At 47.6% G+C, this 27,869-nt stretch overlaps 1 protein-coding gene across 1 annotated transcript; it reads left to right on the top strand.

Annotated features, from left to right (window-relative positions):
* PLEKHO2 (pleckstrin homology domain containing O2) lies at positions 1-26,151 on the top strand. Its single transcript, XM_054387743.1, has 6 exons — positions 1-9; positions 5,493-5,645; positions 12,169-12,285; positions 19,852-19,956; positions 22,415-22,513; positions 24,940-26,151. Exons 1-6 carry the CDS (start codon positions 1-3, stop codon positions 26,149-26,151), a joined length of 1,695 nt encoding a protein of 564 aa, XP_054243718.1.
* The last annotated feature ends 1,718 nt before the right edge of the window (positions 26,152-27,869 follow it).

Here is a 27,869-nt window from a genome sequence, read left to right as displayed (position 1 = left end):
ATGGAGCAAGTGAGTCCGACCGGGACTGGGGAAGGGAGAGAGCTCCCGGGACGGGGCTGTACCGGAGCCCCTGGGGCAGAGCAGGACGAAACCCCCGAGGCGGGGCTGGGTGGGAGCCCCGGGGCGGAGTGGGAGCCCCTCACTGCCGGGAGGTGGGGCGAGGACTAGCACGGGACATTTTAGGCTTTTTTCTGGGACTCCGCCGGCGCTGGAACATCCCCGCTCCTCCCGGGTCTGGTGGAAACGGACAGCACTGGAGCAGCTATTGAGACCCAGGGGATGGGGGGTCCCTACTCCCAGGCACCACACGTTGCCTCGCACGCTCGCCTCGGTGCGTTGGAGCTGCTGGCAGAGCAGAGCATCCCGAGAGCTCATGGGTGCAACTTTGTGACCGGCCGGGTGAGGCCGGGCAGGCAGATGTGGTGGTGCCGAGGACGAGTGCTGGCAGACTCGGGCTTGTTCAATGCCACGCTTGCTCAGGCCACCTTCTGCTGACTCCTGCTGGGGTGTTGCTCTTCCGTACTGGAGCCGGGCCTCCGTCAGACCGCGAGCTTGGCCATGTCCACATACCTAGCAGCCTGCCCCAAGCCTGCCCTCCTGCTCCGTCTCTGGTTTAACTTGGAGAAGGTGCTTGTCCTTCACATCTAGGTTTTCACCTCCATGGGATCACACCCTAATAATCCATCCCTATGCAGACTGATTAAAATGTCACAAATTTGTTGGCAGGTTAAACAGGTCATTTTCTCCCCTCGTTTGGCCACACAATTATTCCTGCTTCCTTTTCATAAGTGAGGTTTTGCTGCTCCTGCACAAAGGCAGCTTCTGGTTGGCTAGAGGACTTAGATCCTGGTAGCTGTGGCTTGTCCCCCTCGCTCCCAGTCCTTATTTCAGCTCCCAACATTTAGTGGCAAGAATGAGGCTTTTTTAAAGCAGTGGGGAGGAGGCAAAGCAGCCCGAGTTGGTAGTGATTGAGAGTTGTTATTATCCACTGGCATCCATGAAATTAATCCACAGCAGAGAAACTGCTTCCAGCTGGTGCCCACTGGCCAAGGCGGCTTCACACCCAGCCCAATTCACTGACTGCCTTTCCAGTGATCATTTGTGGGAGGGGGTGTCAGATGCAGTTCCCCAAGTTCCACATGGATCTGAGCAGTTAATTTCCGGTAAGATGATTTTGCTTCTGTGGGTTAGGGAGAAGTAGAAGTGCTGACAGCCAGGCTTGGAAGATGACATGGAAAGGGAGAAAGAGTAGAGGTCTGGAGATGTGGGTTGTCTTCTGAGAGGTGTCCACCCATGCTTTGCTAGAGAGGAATGTGCCATAGGTGAGCTGCTTACTTTGAGTGAAGTTACTGTAGCTGGGCAAGACTCTTCTGTGCACTAGGTGTAGTTTGTAAAAGCAGCACCATGATTCAGCTTCAGGGGTCTTTCTGTTGGAAGACAGGAAAACTGTGTGGGTTTGTGGGCCCTTAAAATACCAGGACAGAGGAGGGGAGAAATCACTGCCTGTCAAGTAAAAAGCTGTCTTGTCCTCCTAACTGGGCATCTCTGTTGAGCTGTAAAACCTGAGTGTAAGCCAGGCTGGAAAAGTGAAACTTGTGTTTCCCTTCATCATGATATAAACTGCAAAACTAACTCATATGGATTGGGTTTGGGAGTGATGCTTTTGGCATGAGCTAGTGGCAGCATAGCTCAGTTCTCCCCTCGTTTATGTTTGGCTGATGCCAGTGGGTTTCCTCTCACAGATTTACACCAGTGCTGGGAATGAATCCAGCCTGAGAACATCCCGGAAAGGAAATCTTCATATTTCTTGCACAAGGAATACCCACATGAAGCTGAGTTAACATCAGCCATCCATTTCGTTGTGTCCTGCTCTGCTTTTAGACATGGAATCACAGGCAGAGAGCACAGGATGGACACAAAGCCCTGCCCTTAGTGCCCTTCCCTGGCCAACTTCCCCTCTCCAATTCAGGACAGTGGTAGCATAAAAACAATCCACAAAAATGCCAGGAGACATCTCTGAGATTCTTCTTACTTTCACAGGAGAAAATGGTCAAGTTGCATCATCTGTGTTTTTATGCCCTCAACCTGCAGGTGAGGGATTACAGCAACTGCACTCCCATCTTGTGATGTGCTGTGGGTGTGAGGGGGGAGCTGCTGACCCAGAGCCCAGCAGCTCAGCAGCCCCCGGCACCCGCAGAGCACACGATCACACCCATCACATTTGCCTTGTAGCAGGGACTGGAGGAGGCACCAGGCAGCTCAGGCTCAGGTGGCTCCTGTGCAGTGTCAGGGACAGAGCCCTTTGCTCCTGGATGTTGTCATCTGCTGAGACTAGCAGTCTCCATCTCAGGAGCATCCCTCCCCTGGGCTGCTCAGGGCTTGGAGTCACAGATCCTCTCTCTGGATGCTACCAGGGGAAGAGTCCTGTCTGGTGTGAATGCCATACATGGTTTAAGCAGCACCATGGGAGGTTTAGGCTGGATATTAGGAAAAATTTATCCCCTCAAAGGGTTGTCATTCCTTGGAACAGGCTGTCCAGGGCAGTGGTGGAGTCCCCATCCCTGTAGGGATTTAAAAGCTATGTAGATGTGGTGTGGAACGTGATGGTTTAGTGGGGACCTGGCAGTGCTGGGCTATAACGGTTGGACTTGACAATCTTCAAGGTCTTTTCCAGCCAAAATGATTCTGTAATTCTAAGGCTTTTTTCAGGTAGGTGGCTCCAACCAGGGCTCCTGAGCAGCTGGGGGAGAGAGAAAGCTGCAAGGCCACCCTGTGATGTCCTGGAGTAGAGGTTGCCAGAAGGCTGGATAGCTGGCAAGCCTGTAGAGAGCAAAGCTCTGCCCAAGCTTTGCCATTCTACCTCAAGCCTCCGCTCCAAGAAAAACAGTTACTGGGGCAAGGCTTTTTTTTCAGAGGTAGATGTTAACTGCTGCATCTTCACAGGGCACATTTTTATGTTAAAACCAGAAGAGACAGGGTAGGTTTTATTCTGCACAGCACTGGGAGAGGCTGTCCCTGGAGGTGTTCTGTGTGGATGTGGCACTTTAATGGCCATGGTGGTTCTTGGATTGACAGTTGGACTCAATGATCTTGGAGGTCTTTTCCAACTGAAACAATTCTATGATTCTGTGATATTTGCCATGCACTTTCAGATGGCTTTTCTGCCAGGTGGGGAAAAAGAACAGCAAAAATTTATCTGCAAAGCAAAAAAAAAAACAAAACAAAAAACCCACCACCTTTAATAGGTAAAACCATTTTGGCAGCTGTTGATCTGAAGTCACTTGAATAAACTCTTTAGACAGCTACCTCCATGTTAAACTGCTACAAGGGAGGTTACAAGTCCGTGCCCAGTTATCTAAAAATGACATCAAAAGGGTGCTCGATCAGGAAACCAGCAGGTCTATATTTGTGCAGCAGTTGATGTTTGCTGAAGTCGCAGATCACAGCTGAATACAACTTCCTGGCAACCTAAAAAGTCAAGTTGAAAAAAACCCCACACAAGTAGCCCTCACTTCCCGGAAAACTTTGTCATGCTCCGTCATCCTGTGCTGTGGCCATTTCAAACGGGCTTGGTACCGCTGAAATAACTTCCACAAAGTGGGCTGAGGATGTTTCTGCTTCATTTTCTTTTAGGTGATACTCAGTTTATTTGAGTTTCTTCTTCCCAGCCTGCATCTGAGCCTACCTGCAAAGCCAAACCTCCTCCTGACCTCAGTGGGGATCAGATAAATGTGGGTGCTTCATGGTGGATTTCATCTGGTTTTCCTCTTTTTGTGGCTGCGAGTTGCCTCTCTAACAGATCACCCTGATGGCAGCTGCTGTCCAAGGGCGTGTTCCCTGGGAGCCTGGTGTGTGAGAACAGATTTATTAGCAAGGCTCTCCTCCAAATTTTTGGAGCTTGTCACCGAATCAGAGAATTACAGAATGGTAGGAGTCGGAAGGGACCTCTGGGGTTCATCAAATCCAAGCCCCCTGCAAAGGCAGGTTCACCTTGAGAAGGTCACACAGGGGTCACTGTGGGGTTTGAATGTCTCCAGAGATGGAGACTCCACTATGTCTCTGGGCAGTCTGTTCCAGTGCTCTGTCACCTTCAAATTAGAAAAGTTCCTCTTCATGTTTAGATGGAACAACTCCTTATGTTCAAGTTTGTGCCTGTCCATATGCACTCACTCTGTCCTGGTCACAGGAGTGTCCACCTCCAACTCCTTTCCATGCACATCAGGTTTCCTCATGTTACGAAACATGTCTGAGCTCTATCTGCTTGCTTTAGTTTGCTTGTGTATTCTTTTTTTCTAAGAGAAGAAAGCTTCATTTAGCAGCTAGTGAGGGCTGTTTGGAGATGGTTGGGGCTCTGCCCTTGTCGTTCAGCCTCTTTTTGTGCAAGATTGCTGCTCATACAGATGAGGAAGTGGAGGAAACCAAGTCTAGGGGGACAGTGGGGTTCCTAGGAGGAGGCTGGAAGGTTTGGGGTTGGCCTCTTCCTACAAGTCATGAGTTTGACGAGGTGTTTGTGTAAGGGGATTTGGCTCAGCAAGGGATTCGGCTTGCCTTACTCTGGGGAAAGAGGCTTACTGATGGTTCCACAGGGTGTTGGAAGCAGTCGGGTGCTCCAAGGGAAGCAAACAGGGATCCTGCCTTTGCAAAGGCTTTTCCAGTGCAGTGAGGAGGAGGAAAACTGTCATCTGTAACCACGTCTGCTGGTGGAAGCAGTCAGCTAATAAGCTTGGCTTCCCCCGCTCCCTGTCTTAGGTTTCCTGTCTCTGTTTGATGAGAATATTGATATTGGATGTTTCTGATGGTTTTTTAAAGCAGGGAAGTTATACATCTCCTGGTTTTCACCAGTGCTGGAAAGCTAACAGTCTCCTACATCAGGCTGTGACAAACAGCTAAAGAAAGGACAAAGAAGAGCCCTCTTCGTGCTAAATTCTCTGCTGGTCCTTCCTCTGCCCTACAAACCATGCAGGAGCCTACTGGAAATGTTTCAGTGCAGATGTGATAAAGTCCTGAGGCCCTTGTGCCATGGATTTGCCCACAGGAGGTGATGACCAGGGACCTAGAGTAGAAGCTTGCAGAAGTGGTCACGGGCTAAATATGAGTGTTGCTACTGATGCCAACAGGGTCCATCCTACTGGGATTCATCAGAGAGATGGAGGAGCAAAGCAGAAAAAAGGATGCTGGTTTTCAAGAAGCACTCAGTGCACAAGTGAGCAGGGAGTACCTGCACAGAGAGGGAAGCAGAGGAGCAAGATGGACTTGCTGCCATCCTGACAGTGTTCCCAGGGTGACCAGGATGCATGCCTACTCCCCTGTCCTGTGAGAGAGCTGGCTGAGTTTTCCTCTGGAATATGCCAGTCTTTTCTCTCGTGATGTGGTGGGGAGGAACCACTTGTGGTGGGTGCTGAAGTCTTCTGTGGGCAGACTTTCTGATGACCTTCCTTACATGGAATGGAAAGTGCTTTTGATATAATTCCTTCTCCATTCTGTCTTTGCAGGATACAAAGGAGGAGGTCTCAGAGAAACCCAAGTCTGCTCCACCTGCAGAGAAATATGGCTGGATTAAGAAAAGCAGTGGGGGGCTCCTGGGATTGTGGAAGGATCGCTACATCCAGCTACGGAAAACACAGCTCGTGGTCTATGAAGATGAGGTATGGTTGGAGCTAAGAGCCTTGCGTGAGGGGCAGGTCCTTGGTGACACATGTTCCTGTGTTTTTCCCTCTTCCCTCCAGCTTGTTTCTTTGAAAAGGGCCTCTCCAGTAATCTCCAGGAAGGGTAAATGCTATAAAGAAGAGACAGCAGCTGCATTGTAGAGTATATTATATATCATTAATATTTTAACCAGTAAATATTTTGACAGTACCACTGCTATAAAAAAAATGGAGCTGGGGGCAGGACATCCTGTGAGAAGGCGAGGGGAGCAAGGCTCTGGGTGGAAGCAGGATGCGCACTGTGCGGTTTTGGCGTGTGAAGGATAGAAGTGGATTGTCGCAGGCTGACTCCCCACCTGCCGCTTGAGGGAAGGGCAGGCAGCCCTGCAGCTGTTTGGCACCTCTCAAGCAGCTCAAATTGTTGCTAGCCAGACCCCTCAGGATTTCGTTTAGCCACTGCTGGATGCAAAGGGAGATTGTGAGGGCCTGCTGTCCTCCTTAAGCAGGGACACAGTCTGGATTTGGCTCATTCTTTCCCTTTACTTGAGCCAGTACTGAGCAAAGTACCCCTGGGAGCCTTGTCTTGGACTTCCCTAGATAATTTGCATGCCTTAAGTTCATGGCCTCATTTGGAGCTGTTTCCAGTCAAATGAGAAATAAAAGCCAAGCCAAATCTGTCCTGCGTCTTCATGCAAGAAGAATGAAGATTGCAGGGCTGGTCTTCCTGGGGCGTAAAGGTGGCTCTTCCTTGAGTCAGGCCCTTGGTTCCTGGGGTGGATGGGGCTTCTGCAAGACCAGAGTTTGCCTCCAAAGTTGGAAATCACAGTGTGGTGCAGAGTGCAAGCTACAACCCAGCAAGGTTTGAGATTAGAGGTGGGTAAGTCTAAGCCCTGCTGGTTTATGATGGCTAGAAGTTTGTGTGTGCATCAGGATGGAGGAGCGTTTCTCACCCTGTGGTCTGCAGAAGGACCACATGCCCATGTGGTGTCTGACACAAGGGTTCTGGGTCATTCATGGGCATCAGGATGACCTAAACCCAAACTGATGTAAAGCTTCTATGCAGTGTGTCAAGGGAACAGGAATGGGGAAATGTTTCAGCAGCTGCACTACTGTGATAGTTTCAGAAACAGCAGGGCTGACAATGAGCTTGGTTCCCTTTTTTTAAAGACACACTATTGCCCAATAAAGATAATTTGTTATAAATAGTTTAGGTTAAAGGGTATTAGCTTCTCCCTTCTGCTCTTTCCAAATCCCAAAGCTTTCTGGAGGCGTTTGCTCTTAGTTCTGATAAGTCATGAGGAGTGCAAGAATAATGAGAAGTCAGTGTCAGGTGATGTACATCTTGGAAGCAAGGGAAAGCAGAGTGGGGTTTTCTCTTACCTAGGGAGGTGCAGCCTGGTCCTGCAAACAGTTTGACCTTCTGCAGATCACTTCCTGGTGCCCTGGACACCTGTTGACTCCGGCTGAAGCTTCAGGAACTTGCGGATTCAAAATCCATAAACATGACGTAGGTTTTTTAAAGGGCATGCCTTTAAAAACAAGATATATGGAGGCTCTCATTACCACAAGGGAAAAGGAGGCTTTTAAAGTAAGATTAATTTTCACAGATGTTCTGAAGAAGGAAAAATCCCAGTCATTTAAGGGGTTATTTTATTATCTCAACAAGGAAAATGGCATTTGTTAACAACCAGACATAATGTTTTCTGGTAGCCTGCGGATCGTGGTAACATCCTGTAATAAATTGCATCTGTAAGCTACAGAAGCTACAAGGTCCCATTGTTGTAAATAAGGGATCATGTTAATATCTATAGGCTATTAAACTGGCTTACAGTGAAGTCAAATGTCTTAGGAGAGGAAATTGCTGCAAAATTATCTGGTAGCACAATAGGATAGCATGTGGTTGTGCAGACTTACTACGGGGGAACTAAAGGAAATGGCAATTTTCTGCACTCAGGAGGGGACCTGTTGGCACAGAATTGATGCAGTTCATGTTTATTACTGTATTTATCTTCCTTTAACACAAGTTAGGGCAGTGTTGCTGTTTCCATCTCACAACTGGGGAATGGAGTTTTTGAGATGATAAGGGCCAATGTCAAAGGAGAGTCTGTGGTGCAGCGTGCTATGGTGGTTTTATTTCTGGAGCTTCAGCTGCAGTTTTTCCCCACTGAACCTTCTCCACATACCTGCCTGGCTTTGTGTGACCTTGTAGACTGACACAGCATCCCAGAGCATCCCAGAGAGATCGTTCAGTGCTTGCTGAATTGGAGCCCTAGAAGAAGAAAGGAGATAAAGCCTCAGGCAACAGAAGCATAAGCATCTTTCTATGTGTATCCTAAGTTAGACCTACATGGGTTAAATAGGGGGGAGGTCAGCTTCCATATGGGAGGACAGGTTTAGAGGCTGAGTATTTCATCTGGTCTGAGCCCATCAGATTTCCAGGAACTGAGCTAGTGACTTGGACAAGTTTTGCTTTTGTCAGTCACTGATGTGTTCAAGCCCTTCACCAAGAGGTGCTAAGATTGCTTTTATGCAATCACATGAGCCTGGCTGCACTTGTAGCTGAGCTCTGTGTGTGTAAACCAAGAGCAGAGGGGTTGGCCAACACGAGATGCAGGCAATAACGTGTCACTGGAAAGGGCATCTGAGCAGAACACAAATACTGTATTTATCCTCATCAGCTGCAGTCTCCTGGAATGTGTTCCTGACCTGCCCTGGGACTGTGTTTCCCATATTGCATCTGTTAGTCAGGCTTTTGGTTGGATTTAAAGCAGAGCTACCTCCTGAAGGCAAATTGCAAATGGCTATTGTATTACCTGGAGCAGGCTGGGGGGGGGGGGGTGAGGGGGGAGCAGGGGAGGGAAGTCATCCCAGCTGGCTTCAGGTTTCTTTCAGTGGAGGTGAAATGAAGGGAGATGGATTTCTTGTTATCTCCTGTGCCTCCATTTACAGCACCCCACATCTGTACCCTCATGTAAATGGGGTTTCTTGTCATCTTGTCTCTGCACATTCTTGCCAGAATAAAAATTAATCTTTGCAAAATTACAGAGCATCTGCAAAACAGGCAACCCTGTGCAGGCTACCCAGATCAATATCATCATGCCATGGGCTGGAGAGAATTGGTCTTGGGTTGTTATTTTTTTCCCCTAAACAGTGCAGCTAGTAGTTAAAGCTTTTTGTTGTTGTCAGGGGGTATTTTAAAGAGTATTATTTGACAGGGAAAAAACCTACTAGACAAAGAATCTTGTAGAGACCAGAGGATCGACTCAGCATTTAACAGTCATGCAGTTAACATCTGTGTTTTGCCCCTGGTAAAGTGATTTATTGAAACACTTTGAGATCCTCAGATGGAGAAGTAAATTACGATTTCAGGCGGGCTAGACATTGTACACGGAATGGAAGGTCATAGTCTGTGGTTGTGTGTCACTGAAGAGGTCTTTGCTGGAAATTATACCTTCATATAAATGGGTCATTTTTGCCCTTTTTATTGGCTTTTTTAAAGGAAATTGTTTGACAAGCATGATGCTTTGGTTAAGCACATGCATTAATGTGTTGAGGTGTTTAATTTTCTTCTTAAGGGACAAGTTTGCAGACACATATATGTTGAAGTCACAGTGTCTGCTCCACAAGTTGCTAATGGAATTCTGCATTAAATCATCAATGCAGGAGTGTCTGTACCAGGATTTTAAGTGTCTTATTGATTGTCCCTTCCAGCAAGGACAAAAGCAATTTTAAATACAACCCCTATAATCTGTAGAGGAAGAGAGAAGGGTGGCCTGAAGGAGGTTCCCTGCCTTACTCAAGGGTGGCACCATGGGACAACCTGGCTAGATGTGGGCTGCAGCGAGGTGTGACCACTGAATGGAGACTCAGCCTTTGTGTCTCGGGACAATGTAAAAGGATTGCTTTAAGTTCTTCAGGATGCTAGAGACCAAATGTAGCAGGAGCTTATCCAGACAAAGTGTCTGAGACCCGTGTGCCAGGGCAGGACTCTGGAAGTGACCTTGTCTCTGCGTGATGCTGAGTATCCTTCAGGTCCCAGGAGGCTGAAGAGACCTGGAAACCTGTGGCAGGCTCAGGTCTTTCAGTCTTTATTTTAGTGGTGCAGGGCAAACATAAAGGATCTCTTTGTGACCCAGGTAGGCTCACAGAGAGGGGATGGCTGTGTGCCAAGGGTAAAACAGAGACAAAAGCCCCATTCTGGTGCTCCCTGAACTCAGATGCTTTTGCTTTGCTACAAAAAGGAGACATGGAGTTTCCTTGTTTCTCCAGCTGCTTTCTTCTCCACCGTCCCTGAAGAGGATAACTTACTTGAGGAGTTCAGGTCTCTGAGGGACCTTGGACAGTCAAGCCAGTGTCCCCGGGAGGCAGGGGCATGTACAGCCCCCACATTGCTGCCCTTTTTCCCTGGGCAGGCCAGAGTTCCCAAAACCTCCCTAGCGAGGATAGGGGCAACTGGAAAGCAAGAGGCAATGTCACAGCAAACCCACAGTTCTCCACGGTGCCAAGTCCTTCTTGTCCCTCAGCTTGGTGCTCCACTGCTCTTAGGAAGCGGAGACTCACAAGGGATCAAAGGGAAGGTTCCTCTTCAAGAGGGAAGGATGGTATGGACAAAGAGGGTGACATGCAAGGATGGCTTTGCTGGGGACACAGCTGCTCTCAAGAGCGTGAGGGTGGGCAGGAGTCTTCGTGCTGGTCCCTGGTCAGAGCACTGCCAAGCTGCCTATGTCCCAAGCTGGTAACCGCACTGGCCATGCAGGGCTGTGATGTGGGCGGTCGTCCACCAAAGGCCAGGATGAGATCACCCATCCCTGGGGCATGTATTCCTGACCTCACCCTTCTCTCTCATTTGTTGGCCACTGAGGGGTTATTATTTCCATCCCTGTCCTTTCGCAGTGACATTGCGATACCAGAAATGCAGCAGGAGCCTTGTGCCTTCAAAGGGCTCAGGAACGTCAGCAGGATTTTATCTGCTGGGTTTTAGGTTCTAGCAGGATTAATCTCCTCCTACTACTATATACTTTCCCAGTTCTCTGGTCACATTCACTTACTCAGTGTTAAATGAAATAAACAGTAATGTCATTAAAATAATAAGCCTAAATTAGATCCAGACATCCCTCAGTGGCTCAGAATTTGCTCTGTCTACCAGCATTGGCTCTGCTGGGCCCCTATCCCCAGACAGGAGGGTTAGAAAAAAACCCTAAACTCAGGCTGAGCTCTGCACAGCGACTTAAATGTCAAGTGGTAAAGGGAGGAAATTCCCTGCAGCCCACTTCCCTCTGAACTCTCCATTCCCTGCCTCCAGCCACGCAGCAGCTTCCTGGCTGTGACATGTTTCCTCATCCCACACCCCCTCTTCGCTACAGGAATTGCTAAATACAAACTCGTAGAGGCATGAGGAGCTGCCTGGGAAGCCGAGCCTGAGCTGGGGATGGTTGGGGATGGTCATGGCCAGTGGTTTTAATTTAGGATGGTAATAGAGAGGTTCATGAGGCGTGCTGACTGCAGCACTTTGCCGGCAAGAACTGCCCTGTGATTCTCACTGCTTATTTGTGTAATGCTTAGCAAAAGGCAGCTTTGGTCTCCTCTGGTCTCCTGAGACATGAGGAATATTATCTGCCTAGCCTTACGCTGCGATTCCTATTAGGGATGGTGCTCCACAGCTGAACCAAGCCACGCACCATGTGTGGAATTTTAGTTATGTTACTGGGAGAAATGAGCCAAGATCGCGGCCGGCAGTCCTCAGTGGAGATACACCAGAGAGAAATGCTCCCCACCGAGACGCTGGCCCTGACAGCTCTGCTGGCTGCACGGGGCTCTGTTTCTATCCTAAGCATTTTGACAGCACGGAGCATGGCTCGAGAGGAGCGTGTCCCAGTCACACAAGGCTCCCACTGACCTTGCTGAGGCTCTTCTCTCTGCTCTGCCTTCGCCTTCCTGGGGGCTTCTTGAACCACAGAATCATTTCAGTTGGAAAAGACCTTTAAGGTCATTGAGTCCAAACATTCTCTAATTCTACCAAGTCTGGTGCTAAACCACGTCCCTCAGCACCACATCTCTGTCTGTTTCAAACACCTCCCTGGGCACCACACCTACACAGCTTTCCAGTCTCCTGCAGAGGTGGTTTATGTCAGTCAGACCTATCACAACGCTGGTGTCATTTTCCCTGTGAAAAAGCAGAATAACTTCTCCTGTGTTCATTGTGGGAGGAGGTAGTGCTACTTCTGGCTGCAGATCCCTGGCTGAGGCCAACAGAGATGGCAGAAGCTGGTGTTACTGTCCACAACACATTATTTGCTCAGCCACTGTGGACCACGAGCCACAAATCAGCCTGTAGCTTAAAGGCTAGGGTGTTTTCTTAGTGAGATGCCAGCCTGATTGATGAGGGCTTGCTGTCTGCATGCAGGTTATTTTTAAGGCAGAAGAGCTTTTAGACAGATACAATGGGAAGACATGCAGAGTTTGATGGCACATGATTGATCTCACTGCCTCCTATTCATAATAATGCTTCGTTCCCTCTCTGCAGGATGAACAGAAATGCATAGAAACAGTGGAACTGGAGAGTTATGACAAGTGCCAGGAGCTGCGTGCGCTACTGAAAAGGAAAAACCGTTTCATTTTAATCCGCTCCCCGGGTAAGAAGGTAGGATTGCCTTTCTCATCACCCTCAAGTCTGCTGACTCCAAAACGAGCTCCCAGGCAGCTGCACCCAGAGCAGAGGAAGGGCTCTGAGATGTAGCTCTGTGACAGCTGGGAGAAATGACCTACAGCTGTGAATCATGGAATGGTTTTGGGTAGGAAGGGACCTTTAAAGCTCATCTAGTCCAACCCCCTGCAGTTAGTAGGGACATCTGCAACTAGAGTGGATTGCATAAAGCCCCAAACAACCTGACCTGGAATGGTTCCAGGGATGGAGCTTCTACCATCTATAGCTCATAAGAGGGAACACTACTGTCTTGTAGATTTTTTTTTTCTGGTCATGGGCAAAGGGTTTTCCTGCAACTCAGCTTTTTCCTCTTGATATTTTTCTTACTTTGTAAAATTCTTTCTTCCAGTACTTCCTGAGCAGTGGGGAATGACAAAATGGCTTTCCCCATGTGCTCTGGGTGAGGAAGTGTTCCTATCCCAGCTGTACATGCTGCAGCTTTGCCCAAATCCTAATGAAATCAATGATCTTAATCCATATACTGAGACAGTTCTGGAGTTGGAACCCTTGATTTGAGAACCCCCAGTGCAAAGTTACTTGCAGCCAAACAGTTCTTAGGAGAAAAGATAAATTTTCCGGAATTTGTGAAACTCTACATCTTCCAGCACAGCATCTGGTTAGATTCAGAACCTAACAATCAGGCTGTTGCTGCACAGAACATCCATCTGAGCACTGATTTGCCTTACTTCCTCTGTAGGTTCATCATCACTACACATTTCTGGAAGTTCTTCTTATTTCTTACTTTCATGCTCTCCATTTCAGCATCTCTATGGGCTAGGATGCTTCTGTTGTTGCTCTGAGGCATCACACTTTGACCTAAGAGATCTCCCCATGCAACCCTGAGAGGTTCTGAGGGACAAACCACATTCACTTCCATAAGAATGTGAACAGGCAAAAATATCAACTCGCCTGAGTTCTCCCATCTCCATGTTGTTTAAATAACTGGAGGTTGTTTAGTTCTTGTTGTCATTGTTGCTTATTCTTTCACTCCAGTCACTTAGTATTTATTGGTATAATAAGACCCCAGCTGAGGCCAGAGCATCATTGTGATAAACTTCATTCAAAACAACAAAATAAAGACTGTCCTGCCCAAAACACTCTCATGGACCAGAGTGGGGGTGGAAGAAGGTGAATGATGTTAATTTTGCAAGCAGGCACAGCCTGTACTGTGGAGAAAAGTGAGATTAAACACCAGGCACCAAAGTGATGGTAGCCTGGAAATTTGCACCATGGGCTGGTGAGCTCCTGCTCAGCACCAGATGGCAAAGCAGTAAAGACCAGTGAAGCTGTGGTGTTTGTTTTAGAATTAGTCAGAAATAATGTCAATTTTAGATCAAAAGCAGCAAACCCTGGAAGGCTGGTGTGTTTTCTAGAGGATGGCTCGGAAACTGCAAGGGTACACCTATTCCCAGGAGGCAAATAAAAGCCCATGTGCTCAGAGATGGGCAGCACAGTAAGGATTATGATTATTTGCAAGTGTGATTGCTGCGTGCTTCTCTACACTGCTGCATGAATCAACATGGGGAGTGAGACCTTGGCCTAATTCTTGCATTTCTTGCTAGGAAAATGATTTGCCCAGACTGAGCCCCAAAAGGGTGGCTCCATACTTCTATCATGCTGGCAAGTTTACAGCTCCCCCCATTTTTTCATGCCTCTGACTAAAGGGAGACCTGGATAGAGGTTACTTTATATAAGGCTCTTTCGGTGAAAGGAAGAACTTTTTCAAATGAAAAGTTCCCTATTTGTGGCTCTCCTCCCACCCTCCTTTTGGCTGGGAATCTGGTGAGGGTGTTGACACACAACATAGTTTGGCAGATGTTAGAGCAGGCTTCAATTAGGAGGCCAATGTACACAACTGTCCTTCTTCTGTTTTGAAATCACAGCTGTGGTGATATATATCAGCTAAACATTTCCCATTTGGGAAGCTTGCTGCCATCCACAGTTTAAAATCACCCTGTGAGCTGCCTTGCCAAACCCTGCCAGATCTTGCTTGGACTTTGTTTTTTTTTTTTCCCCCCTCTCCTGAGCACAATGCCGAGGAATGCAGAAAGCTAGTGAGTTTGTGGGACTTAGGGACAAGCTGGGAAAAGATATTTCTGCTTCAGTACACAAACAGGAATTTCCCTGTTGAAAACAGGGAGCCCAGATTAGATGTAGGGGAATTCCAGTTTAAATCTTGGGATGTACTTGAAGAGCAGAGGACTTGAATCAGTCAGTTAACATTACTCTGCAGCTAGAGTTCACCCAAATAAATAAATTGCTTTGCTAAACACTGGCCTTTAGTGGATGTGCCCCAGATTCTGCTTGACTTGTTAACAAGGATGACGTCTTTGTTAAGCTGTGACAATGTCAGTATGTCACATGCCTGCACTAGTGGAGAGCTGAAACAAAATGCTGCTGGAAGTGTGCAAAAGAGCATTTCTGCTTAGGAATCTCAAATGCTTCATTCCGCCCACATGAATTAAATGAAGACTATTGGATGTGGAGAGCTGAGGTTGTAAGAAAGGGCAGCAGCCTTGGCCTGGAGACTTTAAAATGTACTCAGGATGCAAAAAGCAGCGCAAGTGATGCTTGATGTAAGCAGCCTAGAGACTACAGAGATTGGTACAAGTCTGGTTTTCAGTGGGTCCAAAAGCCTTCAGCTGCAGAGAAGTATTAAGAATGGGAAGAAAGAGAGTGGTAGTAAGGGAAAGAGTCTAAGAGCAGGCCCTATAGCTCCCCACACATTCTTTCCTAGTGCAAACTCTGCACCTGCAGTCAGAGGTGGAAACTTCCATTGCTTATTTTTCCCTTCATTGACTTTGGAGGTACCTGCAGCTGCCTTCACCAGGGGCCCAGCCTGGGAAGTGCAGCAGATTCCAGTGAAGCACTTTTGCTCTGTTCACGGAGTAGTCTGCTCCTGGGGTCTGCCAGTTTGGCAGAGATGCTGTGTTATTGCCAGGGATGAGGTAGCTCTTGGTTCAGTTGCAGGAAACCACAAGAATCCCCCAGCTGACAGTCCCTTGGCTTCCACTCTTCCCTCCATGATCTAACCTGACAACATCGTGTACAAGAAGACAGGAAATGACCTCACATCTGGCAGACAGACTCTGGTGCACTCTCAGTAGTTTAAGATGTTATTGACCCAGCTCTGCTCTGGTTTCTAGTGGAGGTGACCACCCTGTGCCAAAAATTGGCAGAAGGGAACACATTCCCACACCTAAACCAGAACAGAATCACAGAATAGTAGGGGTTGGAAGGGACCTGTGCAGATATTCAGATATCTAGAGCCTTCTTCTCTCTGACTGGAGAAGGCTCCTGGAACACCTTATTGTGGCCTTATTGCAGCCTTCCAGTATGTGAAGGGAGCCTACAAGGGAAGGGACTTTTTACAAGGCCTTGTAGTGGTAGGGTAAGGGGAACAGCTTTAAGCTGGAAGAGGGGACACTTAGACTGGGTATTGGGAAGAAATTCTTTACGGTGAGGGTGGTGAGACACTGGAACAGGTTGCCCAGGGAAGTTGTGGATACTCCCATCCCTGGAAGTGTTCAAGACCAGGTTGAATGGAGCCTTGAGCAACCTGGTCCAGTGGAAGGTGTACCTGCCCATGACAGAGGGGTTGGAGCTAGATGATCTTTAAGTTCCCTTCCAACCCAAATCATTCTATAATTCTATGATTCTGCATCTACTCCAACCCCCTGCTAAAGCAGGTTTGCCTAGATCATTTCTCTAGCAGTTCACAGTCCAGTTTAGCCCAGCCCTGCTGAACTGAAGCCAACAGCAGGCTTTGCACTAGAGGAGCTGAGGAGCAAGCACAAGATCCTGTCATTCCATTCTGCTGCAGATCAGCAGCTGCAGATCAGCAGCGTCTAGCAGAACTCCTTGGCAAAGAGCTAGTACTGGAAAAAGGTCTTAAACTGCAGCTATACACTGCTCCAAAGCTTGTCTGTTAAATCATTCAGAGCAGGTACAACGGCCTGACCCCAGGAACACTTCTCTTTCCTGGAAAGCAGGATCAGCATAGCCATAAGACTGTCGCTGCTTGAAGACACTGATGCCTGTGAGAGAATGTGGGGCAATCAGGGAGGCAGTGCTCGCTGCTGTCACGGATGGTGACCCCTGTGTGAGCCTCTTGTTGCATGACATCCAGCCAGTGATTCAGCAGGGGCTGGCTGGCTGTGCTGTGCTGTGCTCCCAGTTAACGGGCAGTAAATTGCGTAGTCTGTATTCATGCCTTACAATGGTCACTATCACGTTGGGTTTAGCCATGACAGCTTTTCCTGGCACACCAGCCTGTTGTTTATGGCATGACTCAGTCTCAGCTGGCTTAGCAAGAAGGAGAGCAAATGCATTACCCTGCCTGCTGCCCTCTTATTCTGGTGTCACTGACTCTCTGCCATCAATTACTGTTGGAGAATTGACTCTGCTGAATGTTTTGTGGGGAGTATTCATCTTCAGGTACATCCTCTGATATCTGTGAATACAAGATACCAAAATAAATTTTTGCTTGTTTGTAGAGGACCTGGTCTCAGACTAGTCTAGAGGGCTCCAGTGGCAGGCAGGACTGACACCAATTCGTCCAGCTCTTCCTGCCTCTTCTCCTCAGCCATCTGCTATATAGAGAGCATCCATCTCACTTTGGGTTGGCCTCCAGTGCTCTGGGGCAGGACACGATCCACAGATGGATGCAGACAGACGAAGGACAGCAAGACAACAAAGAGACTCTGGCTGGCAGTACCCCAAGTGTCAGCAGCCTGGCTTTTCCTTGTTATCTGTGGATATTATTCTAAAAAGGAGACAAAAGCTTTCAAAGATAACTGGGCATGCTGGGAGGAACCTGCTGTGAGCCTCAGAGCTGGCCCTCTGTATCACAGCCACAGGGGCATGTGCAAGCAGGGAGCAGAGTTCCACGCAAGTGTTCTGCTTGCCTGCCCTCACCCAACCTTTCAGGAACTGGAGGGCTCTTTCTGCTGTCACCTTGGGAACATCTTCCCACAAGTCCCTTTCCCTCAGCAGTTGTTGGGACTACTTTTGGTGGCAGGGGCAGCTGGTCAGCATTGCACTCTGCAGCAGAGGGTTGTGTACCAGAGGGACATCTCAGCTTCTCGTTAATGATGAACCACCCCTGCGAGGCTTCACCCTGCCCTGCTGCAGGGTTGCTGACACCAGTGCTTTGTCACAGTCTCAGCTCCTGGAGGCTGGAGGCTTTTGTCAAGAATGACAAAAGAAAATGGCATTAGAAGAGGAAGCTTGAAGTGAGGCAGGAATCCTCCCCTTGAACAACAAGTACGGAGAATTCTAAACCCTGGTGCAGGCTGCCAGGTCTTTGCCAGGCAGTGCAGCAGCTCAGCTGCTCACAAGTAGAGCTTTCTCATAAGCTTTTCTAATCACAAAGCTTTGGGGTAAAATCGTTTCCAAACAGAAGAAAGTTTTTAAGCACACACAAAACTAGGCCTGCTTGGACTCAAACAAAATCTGGCTGTCACTCTCTTTTGGAGCTTTGCCTTCCCCTAGGTTCCCTGGTCAGCATGGCCCTTCTGTGCCCCAGACAAAAGGCTTTTTTTCCCAAGGGCTGTGGTTCAGGCCCTAACCTCTCCTCTGAGCCCTCAGGAAGACATGTGGTCCTGTCAGCTTATGTGCAAACTAATCGAATCAATAATCTTTCCCCAAATTGCTTCTTAAATCTCTGCTTGCCATGCTGATTGTGAGGGTCTGGCACTTGGCTGTTGTGATGGGCAGAGGTAAAACCATGGCACTGAAGGAAGGAATAAATACAGAAGGGAAGGGCAGTTGGTTTCTAACTAAACATCAGGAGTGGGTGTAAAGAGATCAAACTTTAGTTTTGCAGAATTTCTGATTGTACCTTTAGGAGCTGCTGAGACCCAAAACAGTTGCTGCTTTGTTGTGCCATAAACAAACCAGGGAGCTGCTACCAGCATTTCACTGTCAGTCACCATTAGCTTTGTCACCTTCATCTTGTATAGTCCCTGTTTGCTACAGTCACTGCTGGGATTTCAGAATGTGGGGCCTCATTTACAAAAAGGCTGAGGCTACAACTGCTTTGGAAGGCAATGGGAAGGTGCAGAATACCTATAGAATGTTAAATACCCAGAAAAAATTCTTCCAAAGGAGACCCCATTAGAATGTATTTTGAACAAGCCTCTCTGGAGCTCACTTCCCCATGTGTAAGAGGTGGACAATTTCAGGTGCTGTGAAAAGTGATTTTTGAAGCCCTCAGATATTGTAGTGATAAGCAGCAAAGAGAAGATTGTCAGATTGTAAATCTGCTCTCAGGGCAGGGCTGTAGCAGAGTGCAATGAGTAAGACATATGGACCCAGGAGGATAAAACACACGATGGGGTAGCTCAGTAAGAAGTGCCACCCCTGTCATTAGGGATGGTGCTAGGAGGAACATGCCCAGCAGGCTGAGGCAGGACTGCCCCAGCAACTTTAGGATTGTCTAATGTTTAAGTGCTTGATTTTGCAACTTTGATGGTGCTCTTCAGCACAAGAATGTTGCTGTGTGCCTCTGCAGTGCAGATTAGCTCCACATGGAGCTATTTGGATCCAAGCTGGTCTGCTGCAGAGCCACATGTAATGCAAAGCTGGTATTTCTCTCACCTGAAGTGTGCTTTGGGGCAAAGCTACATAATACTGGTGAGGTGCTCAGAGAACACAGCAGTGAAATAAATAACACCCTACCTATTGCTCCTGCTGTGGTCAAGAAGAGATTCAAAACACTGAGCACAGCCATGGGACTGCCCTGGAGCAAGGGAAGGGCTGTCTGAGGACAGGCCATGCCATCAGCCATTGCTCCTTCCTTATTTGTGTCTTGTGCTTCTTGCCATCCCCTTCTTCTCTAGCCAACTCTTCCCTTCTTAGAACAGAGTGTATATCTGTAGCATTCACTGCAGTATTTCTTTGTTGCAAACAGAAAATGGTTCTTTTTCTTCACTGACATTGTCCTTATGCTTCATCACGTCCATGGTCAGCTGAGTCGAGGTTGGTGCAGCCAAGGTCAGAGCCCCAGATTCCTGTATCAGTTCTGTTCTGCAGAGCCACAGGAACAGGGAAGCAGGCAGAGCCTGTTGCACGCAGCCTTCCCATTGCTTGCAGCCCCAGGGGAAGTTGGAGATAAAGTACTTTACTGCAGCAGAACCAGAAAAAAATGGTTTGGGCTTTCAGTCTGACGCTCTCTATGCAGTGTGACCAGTGGCTGTACAACTCGCTGCTGCTCTAAGAGCTATTCTGAGGGTTTTGCAGAAGGGAGACACTCTTACTTTCATACCACTTTAGGTACTAGTGGCAACAATAAAACCACAGCAACAAGCTGTTCAGCGTAACAAAATCCTGTTTGTGAGAGCTATGAAGTGAAACCCTTGCCAAAGCACAAAGGAATCCGTAGTTTAAACACCGGCTGGAACTGGATGTTATATAGAAACTGAAGTGATACACAGAGCAGAGAGCTACCTCTCTGGTCCTGAAAAGGAATGCTAAAGCAAAATTGTCTCCCTGCTTTTGCAGGTTCATGATATCAAATTTCAAGCTCCAACTTTGGAAGAAAAGGAATCGTGGATAAAAGCTCTTAATGAAGGGATCAACAGAGGCAAAAACAAAGTATTTGATGAGGTAAGAGAAACAGTTTTCAAAGTCCTGCCTTTCTGTGTCAGTTCTCATCCACTGCTTTTGTAGCTAAAAGCAGAACTTGCCTGAGCCCCCATATACCCTGTCCTTCCTGCATGCCAGGTTGAAGGAAAGAGAAAGATGGTATTCAAGGCAAACCAGCTTTCATCCCTACAGGCTGAGAGCTTTTAGCCACTTCAGTTCCCAGCTCAAGAATGTAGAACATGTAGAGAGCCCTTTGCACCATCCTGCATCGTGCTACTTTTCCCTTGCTCCTGGCTGGGGTTAGATGCAGGGAGGTAGGGGCAGCTGGTTGAGTAGATGGTGAGCCAGAAGGATGGTCTGTGCTGCCAAGAGCTAACATCTCATCAAGAGGCCCATGGAACACAAGAGTTCACCAAAGTCAGGGGGAGATGGTGTGGGTTTGGGATCAGAGTTCCCCTCTCCCATTGAAAATGGATGGTGCAGAGAGGCAGCTGCAGCCTGAGTTGTGGAGAGCTGGGGCTGCAGCCTGAGGAGCTTGTCTTCCTCACACTGCCATGATCCTCAGCACCAAGCAGTCTGGTATGTGGTTAGAACATAGCCCAGTTTTCAAGACTGGAAGAATGGAAGAAATGACTCAGTCCACCAGCTATTCTGCCTGCAGTCTGGAGAGAAGTCTGGTGCAAAGTTATTCCATGACCTGAGCCAAACCTGCCTGCCTGGCCTCAGCACACCTGCAATCCTAAATCCTCCTCCCATCGTGCTGAGCAGAGGGAAGGATGAAAACTGCACACCCTAGAGCCTGACTAACCTTGCCCTGCTCCCTGTTAGCCTGTAAATCAGCCCTGAGCTAAACCAAAGGAGCAGCATCTATTCAGCAGTTGTTTCAGTAACCAAAAGGAAGTGCACAAATCCCTCATCGCAGGAATGACACAAGAAGAAACAGGCAGAGTAAGAAGGAGACTAAGCAATCAGGGAGATCTGTTTAGCAAAGGAAACCAAAATAAGTTTTGAGAGAAGGGTGAAGTGCTGCAGATACAGTGATAGAGATGCAAACTGAGAACCCGGGCTTTGTTTCTATTAACCAGAGGGCAAAAGCAGGAGGAGAGGTTGGAACGTGCTCCTTTTTTGCCTAAGTAAATGGCACTCTGTGTCAGGGTTTTGCTGGATGTAGAGGTTCCTTGGGCCCCTGGACCAAGTGGGAAGCAACACATGGAATTAAAGGGACCAGACGAGACCAGCAGCAGCCTGAGAGGACAAAACCCAGAAGCAGAGAGCTTAGCAGCCATGTCTCAGTGGGTAGGAGATATGATGTCATGCAAAGCAATGCTGTTCAGCCCTTGCTGGAGGGACCCCATGCCAGCTAAGAGCTGCTTGCAGTGACACAGCACATGGTTAGGGAGTCTGCTTACCCCATGGGCAGTATAACCAGGTGGGATCTCAGGTCACTTCCAAGCACCGTGGCCTGGGGTTATCCTCCTTAGGAGGATCCAGGTTCTCAGAGAGAGCCAGCCTCTAATTCTCATTCATTCCAGCAAGGATCAAACCTCAGATTTAAAATGTTACCGCACACACCAGGCACAGGTCAAGCCCTCAGCTGGCTTGGATTAGCTGTTCTCTACTGAAAGAGCTCTAAACCCACTCTGCCATATCAGACAGGGATTGGGACTCATTTACCCCTTTAAATCCTTATTTCACCCTCACCAGCTTCCCTTTGTACAAAGGCCAGCAGACCAAGGGCACACTGATGTTCCACAATTCCTGGTCACTGGTACTGCCCCTCTGCATGGAGCAAACTCCATCCCTCAGTCATCATAATATGAGTTGGTGGAGAGAGCCATCAGAGAAATAGCTGCTAGGGTACTGGGACCTCCCCCCCACGTGTGGGAGGCAGTGGAGTTTTCATCTGATTCCAGGAAATAAATTTGTTAATCCAGCTAGAATTGCAATTAATCCAGGTCACTGCTCACACCTTCTCTTCAGCATCCTACAGTCATTAGAGCTGTAGAAGGGAAGGTCTGTACCCGAGTGCTGCTGGTGCAGTTCACAGTCAGGTCAGGGTTATTAATGAGCTTTCACCTCTAAGATGGCAGCAGCAATGTCAGCACTGTGCTCTGCCACAGGCAGGAGCTGGTCCAAGCCTGGGCTGCATCAAGGACAACAAAGCTGCCTTGTGTCCTCCCTTCCCTGCCCCTTAGGTGGAGGGGGGGAGTCATCACAAACCTCTGAAGGCTGGCTGCTTTGCTTTGGAGTGTCTGAGGTAAACAGGGCTCTGTATAGGACAGATCCTCCAGATATCCATCATGTACATGCAGGGCTTTGCAGGCAGGCTGGGACTAGGGTCTGAATTAACTAGTGATAAAATATTCATCCAAATGCTGCTGCGTCCCTTCACGTGTGACAGTGAGAACTTTATACGCCTATCTTGAGAAATTAATTAATCTCTTCCTGTTTTCTATCCCTCCTCTTTTCCCTTTCAAAGGTGAAAGTTGATGAGAGCCTTTCCCTGGACCATGTAACTCGGGACAGAGTGAAAGTGGCCCATGGACGCAGGCCACCCACGAGAAGTCACTTAAAAGAGGTAAGGGCACCCACCTTGGGGTGATCCATCTCCCCAGCCAGGATCACCAAGAGCTGCTCCTTCCACTTAGGTACAAAGCACCAGGGAAAGCCCCAGGTACAGAGAGCCCAGGGAAAGCTGACAAAGGAAACAGGTTCCTCTGGGAAGAAGTGCAGTAGCATCTCTCTAAAAAAGCTCCAGGTTCCCACATATCTGTAGCTGCTGCAATATGTTAGGATATATTTAGCTTTCCATAACTCATGAGCTGCTGCACCGTTTGGTGAGAGTCATTCTAGTTTCATTTTAATCAGAGGAGACTGAAGCTTCTATATTTACTTTCTAAGCAGTGATGATTTTGTAGTCACAGTGGTCTAAAGGCAGAAGAACAGCACAGTCTGTGGGGAGAAGATGTACTTTTTTATTGAGCCAACTGGAAAAAGCAGACAAGCTTTCAAGCTTACAAGCCCTTCCTCAGGTCTGAAACAGAATACATTATTCTCCCAGTCAGTTTTATAGACTAACCTGTCTGCTCTTAACTGATTTTCTGGATCTATGACTTAAAAAAAAAAAGAAAGAAAACCCACCACAAAATAAACCTGCAGTTCATGTCCATGGGGGAGGTTCTTCCTAATGTTTGATTCCTATGATTTATGAAAAAGTTTCTGCAGACAGATACTATTTCAGTAGAGCATTCACCTCAACCAAGGAAGATGTTTTATCAAACCTTCTTCCATCAGACTTCCAAGATGTTGTCTTGTGTGTCTGCACAGCATTCAGATGACCCTCATGTAGAAAATGAGATGCCCTGAGACTTTTTGCTTTGCATAGAAATGGAGGCAGAGTGTCTCTTCTAGAGAAATGCATAGGAATGAATCATAAATTCCCAGCCACCACTCCTCCAGAAAACCGCAGAACAAAACATGACAAAAGTCACCGCAGCAACGAAGTGTGGATCCTCTGTTGCCTAATATGGGGTTGGTAAGGTAGGAAGTCCTTCCTTAGGCACTAACAAGATCTCTCTTCCCTACTCAGCTCACTATTTTTACAAGCTACCTCCAACATTAATAATCCATAAGGCCTCTTGCCTTCAGCCAAATTCAGGGAAAACTAACTCACAAATTCTGAAGCAGGAATGAGGGGAAAGGGAGAGGATTGAGCCTGAAGAAAGATGTGTATCATGGCTGTTGGCTGCAGTATCATGAAGGAAATGGGATGAACGATGATTTTTGGTGTTAGGGCCAAGCTGCCAAGGTGCAGCTTGCCTTTATCTTTCTGATAGGCTGGGAAGGCAAACAGAGACTTTAACTAAACCCTGCACTGCAGGAGCCTGGCCCTGGCTGCAGCTATGCCCTCCTGTGGTTTTCGGTTCCCTCACATAGGAACTATCACTGCTTTTCTCCCTCTGGGCCACTGAGCTTACATGCTGCAATGTCTTTACCAAGTCCATCCTTTTTAGGAAACCCCCCCTACTACAGCAGTTTGCACACAGCCTGTGGTTTGGAGGAGGTTTAACCAGCTGAGGCTTGGCCCTAGTAAGACAGGGATGACATTGGGTTGGAGGAAGCAAGCAAAGGCAATGGTTTTACAATAGTATCCACGGCCAAGTGACCTAAAGATCAGCTTGGTTTATGTGTTCAAGTAAAACTGTGACAGTGGAGAAAGGAGGTGTGCTTTGGATAGACATGTTGGAAATGAAGAGGGCAAGGGATCCAGCTACCAGAGAATAAAGAATTAAAATATGTCAGAACTGACCACTGAGCACCAACAGGAAAACCAAGAAATAAGGTTATTGTGGAACAGGCTTTGAGTTTTCTTCTCAAAGGAAGCAGTAAAGTAAGTTCTGCACTTTTGTTCTAATTCTTGACTGCTTATGGTTATTGGCTTTGACACTCTTGTGCAAGTTGCTGCACTAGCAGGCAGAAAAAAACCTCAGCAGCAAAATGCTCATAATGTGAGAATGTGTTGGTCTGGGAAAAAAGCATGGCTATGCAGGGGATGGAAGGGCTTCACCCAATGCATTCAATGTATGTGACTTGACCCAACTTTCTTCTTTGTCGGGTGAAATGTTTGGCACTTGTAATTACTGTAGCTCATTAAATTTTAGCATATCAGATCACATTTGGTTTTGCTTATCAGATTAATGCTGGTAGAGCTGGTAGAGCTGGCTACTGCTGTTAGAGGGTACCACAGGTTGATGCTCTCCAGAAGTAGCACAAGCTCCACAGATTGCTCTTGAGCTATAGGAAAAGCTGCTCTTAAAAACACCAGTTTTGTGATCAGATTCTCCTTGCAGTTTCAACAGATATAAATGGTGTGGGTGTGTGAACCAGCAAGCCCTTGCTTGCCAAACTGCTTATGAGAGCCTTGCACTTTAACTTCAAGTTAAAGGATGGAGCACAAGATTGATGATGGGACAGACACTGAAAAATTTCTCTCTTGTATTTCAGGCTGCCAAGTCCACATCAGATGGTATCTTGAGGCTAGATCTGGATATAGTAGACAACGGACCGCCAAATTTTGATTCCACTGTCAGCGAAAGTGACAATGTGCCACCCCAGAAAGAAACTCCAAAGCCACCTATGCCACCTGCAAAACCCACTGGCACAAAGGAAAACCAAGAAGCAGAGAATAATGCTTCTGACCAGGAACTTAAAAAACCTCTGTCTCCTCCACTGCCTCCAGATAAGAAGCTTAATGAAAGCATGACATCAAAGGACAATGTAAGCCCAGAGGAGAATGTGGAAGGATCCCAAGCACCAAGTGAGGAGAACAGAGAGAACCTCACTGAGGTCAGCAACAAGGGCAAAGCGAAAGCTCCAGTTGCCCTTCCCAGGAGCATGCCAGACAAGCTGAAAGTAGCTTGGGACCAACCAGTCTCTGAGCCTAAAATCACAGAAGACTTGAAATCATCAGGAGGTAGTAGTGAAGAGAGCCTTGCTGAGACTGATGCTGCAGATGTTACAAAGCCTCCGGTTCCTCCTAAAGTTCTGTCAGAAAAAATGCTAGCCACAATGAACTCCAGCCATGGTGACCTGGAAGCTGGGGGCTGTGAAATCCTTGAGTCTGCCAGCACCAAGCCCCCAGTGAATGGGATTACAGCCAGTGAGGTAGCAGAGTTCACATCCCCAACAGCTGAAACTGAAGAAGGAAATGGGGAAACCACTGCTGAGGAACAGCAAACTTCAACAGAAGAGACAGAGACTTCCTTAGCTACAGAAAGTGGCCATGAGAGTGTAAAAGCAACTACTGAGAAGAAAGTGTCTGCAGAAAGCACTTCAGGTTTTAAACTTCGCAGTTCTTCTCTGGGAGACTTGCTGTCTGATTCCAAAAGTACACAGAGAGTGCTTCCAAGCCAAGGTTTCCCCAAGGATTCCCATCACTGCTTAGCTAAAATGGAGGAGAAAGTTGCTAATGAAAGGGAAAAAGCAGAAAAGCTGCTGCAGAAGGTTTTACGTGAAGGCTTGGAACAGACCCAAGAGGGGAATGGACCCCCAGTGATGGCAGAGACTTTGCTGAATGAGGCAGTAGAACAACTTCGGCAAGCTACTCAAGTTTTGCAGGAAATCAAAGGTCTTGGAGAACTGAAAAAAGAAGCAGCACAGAAACAGAAAGAAAAGCAAAAGGATCTAGTGACTCTTTATAGGAGAAGTGCTCCCTGACATACTCCTCAAAGATCCTTCTTTTTCACAATCAAAGCTAAACATTTGCCATTTATAGATTTGTACCATTGCTAGGCCAGTGTTTAAAAGGTGGTGTTTTGCTGGGCACACACCATGGGACAGAATTGAGCTTTCAGTTACAGCATCTTTCTCTCTTTCTTCATGCTGTACATACCAGTATGGTTCTAATCTTAGCACAGCAGAAGGTTACAGGACATTGAAGGGTTTCAAAATGTGAATGCTCTCTGAGGACTCTGTCCAAAGTCCTTTCCATGGGTCAAGCCTTAAAAATTCCTGGTAATCAGAGCAAGCCAGATTTTTGAAAGGAGCAGAATGGTTACTCTAGCAAAAACCCCTGCCTATCTGTATTTATAGACAAGCAGAGACCAGATTGCATTGGCACCTATCTGGTTTTCTCAGTTAAATCATTTAGGATAAATGTGGTCAGTGTTTGTTCACTTGCTGGCAAGGTTTCCCAGACCACCTGGCCTGGTGACATCTAGGAATGTAAAGATAAATGGTTTAATCTTCTCCAGAGATAGTCGTAAAACCACATCCACAGTTAAAAAGTGACCTCACACAGAGGCAAACAAAACTGGCCAACTCTTGACTACAAGTAGTGTCCTCAGATCTGGAACAGCTGTATGAAGGCACTCTTCTGAGTCTGGCCCTGCAAAGCTTTAGGTGTGCTAAGCACTGCTTAAGTGAACCCAAGTCTTGATGCATCATTGCTAAGCAAGTATTAATTGTTCCTGTTTCATTAGTAAGGAGACTGAGGCAAAGAGCAGGTTATTCTTGGCCTTTGAAGGAGTGTCTTGTAGCAGCACAACATGTTGATGATTATTGAGGACCATACCTCACAGGTAATTCTGAATCCCCTTATCATCACTGGGAGCAATTAGCCAGGTGTTTGGAGAACTTGTGTCCAGGAGATCCCCAGGAGCTTCCTCCTCATTAGGAAGCTTTAGGGATGTGGTTCCCTTAGCTGGAGGCTCACTCTCTGTGTTGTCTTGGGATGCTAACTGATGGGAGCATGCATACCAGGCAGCAGGTGGATGAGATCCCTCTTCCTGTTTAACACATCTCTACCTGCTGGGTCCTGGCTAGGCTGAAAGCCACAGTTTGGCATAGACATCTCTAACTGGAGTAGAAGGAGGGAAGGGCATTTTGCATGCACAACTTTGGGGCTGGTCCCAGTGGGTTAAGTATATTTAAAATAAAAATGCATTGCTACAGAAGGGTGTGAGGAAGGCACTGCAGAAGGCTCTGGCACAACTCCCACAGCTTCCCTGCCCACCTGCTGAAAGCAGCCACTGTTCCCATGGTCTTCAGTGATGATCACTGTGATAAAATCCTGTCTTTGCACCACTGCTGTATGGCCCCATAGCTGAGCTGGGTCCCTTCCCCTATTCTCTACAGTTGCTCTGAGGAGAATCATGTGACAGCCCAAAGGGCTTCTCCTTTCCTTGAACCAGATTCTGGAAGCATGGAGAAGGGTGATCTTCCCAGTCTGGTTTTAAGGAGTGACACGATACCTGAGCGCTTTCCTCTCGTTTGCCAGCACCACCCTCTTAGCTCACCCATTTATTTTTCTTCTATAATTTCATAGGTTCCACAAGGCTGTGGTAGGCTGGAAACACCCCACATAGCAGCAGCTCAGTAAAGCTTCATCTGAGGCTCAACTTAGACTAGGCAGTAGGCACTTCAGGTCTGAGCAC

Source organism: Indicator indicator, chromosome 16, assembly GCF_027791375.1.
Source record: "Indicator indicator isolate 239-I01 chromosome 16, UM_Iind_1.1, whole genome shotgun sequence".
Lineage (NCBI taxonomy): Eukaryota > Metazoa > Chordata > Aves > Piciformes > Indicatoridae > Indicator > Indicator indicator.
The sequence above is the reverse complement of the archived record's forward strand: the minus strand, read 5'-3'. Positions and strand labels throughout refer to the sequence as shown.

Excerpts from the sequence above, each read along its gene's own strand:
- PLEKHO2 (XM_054387743.1), top strand. Across the intron at positions 5,646-12,168 it reads TCGTGGTCTATGAAGATGAG|GATGAACAGAAATGCATAGA; the intron begins GTATGGTTGGAG and ends CCCTCTCTGCAG. Across the intron at positions 19,957-22,414 it reads AAAACAAAGTATTTGATGAG|GTGAAAGTTGATGAGAGCCT; the intron begins GTAAGAGAAACA and ends TCCCTTTCAAAG.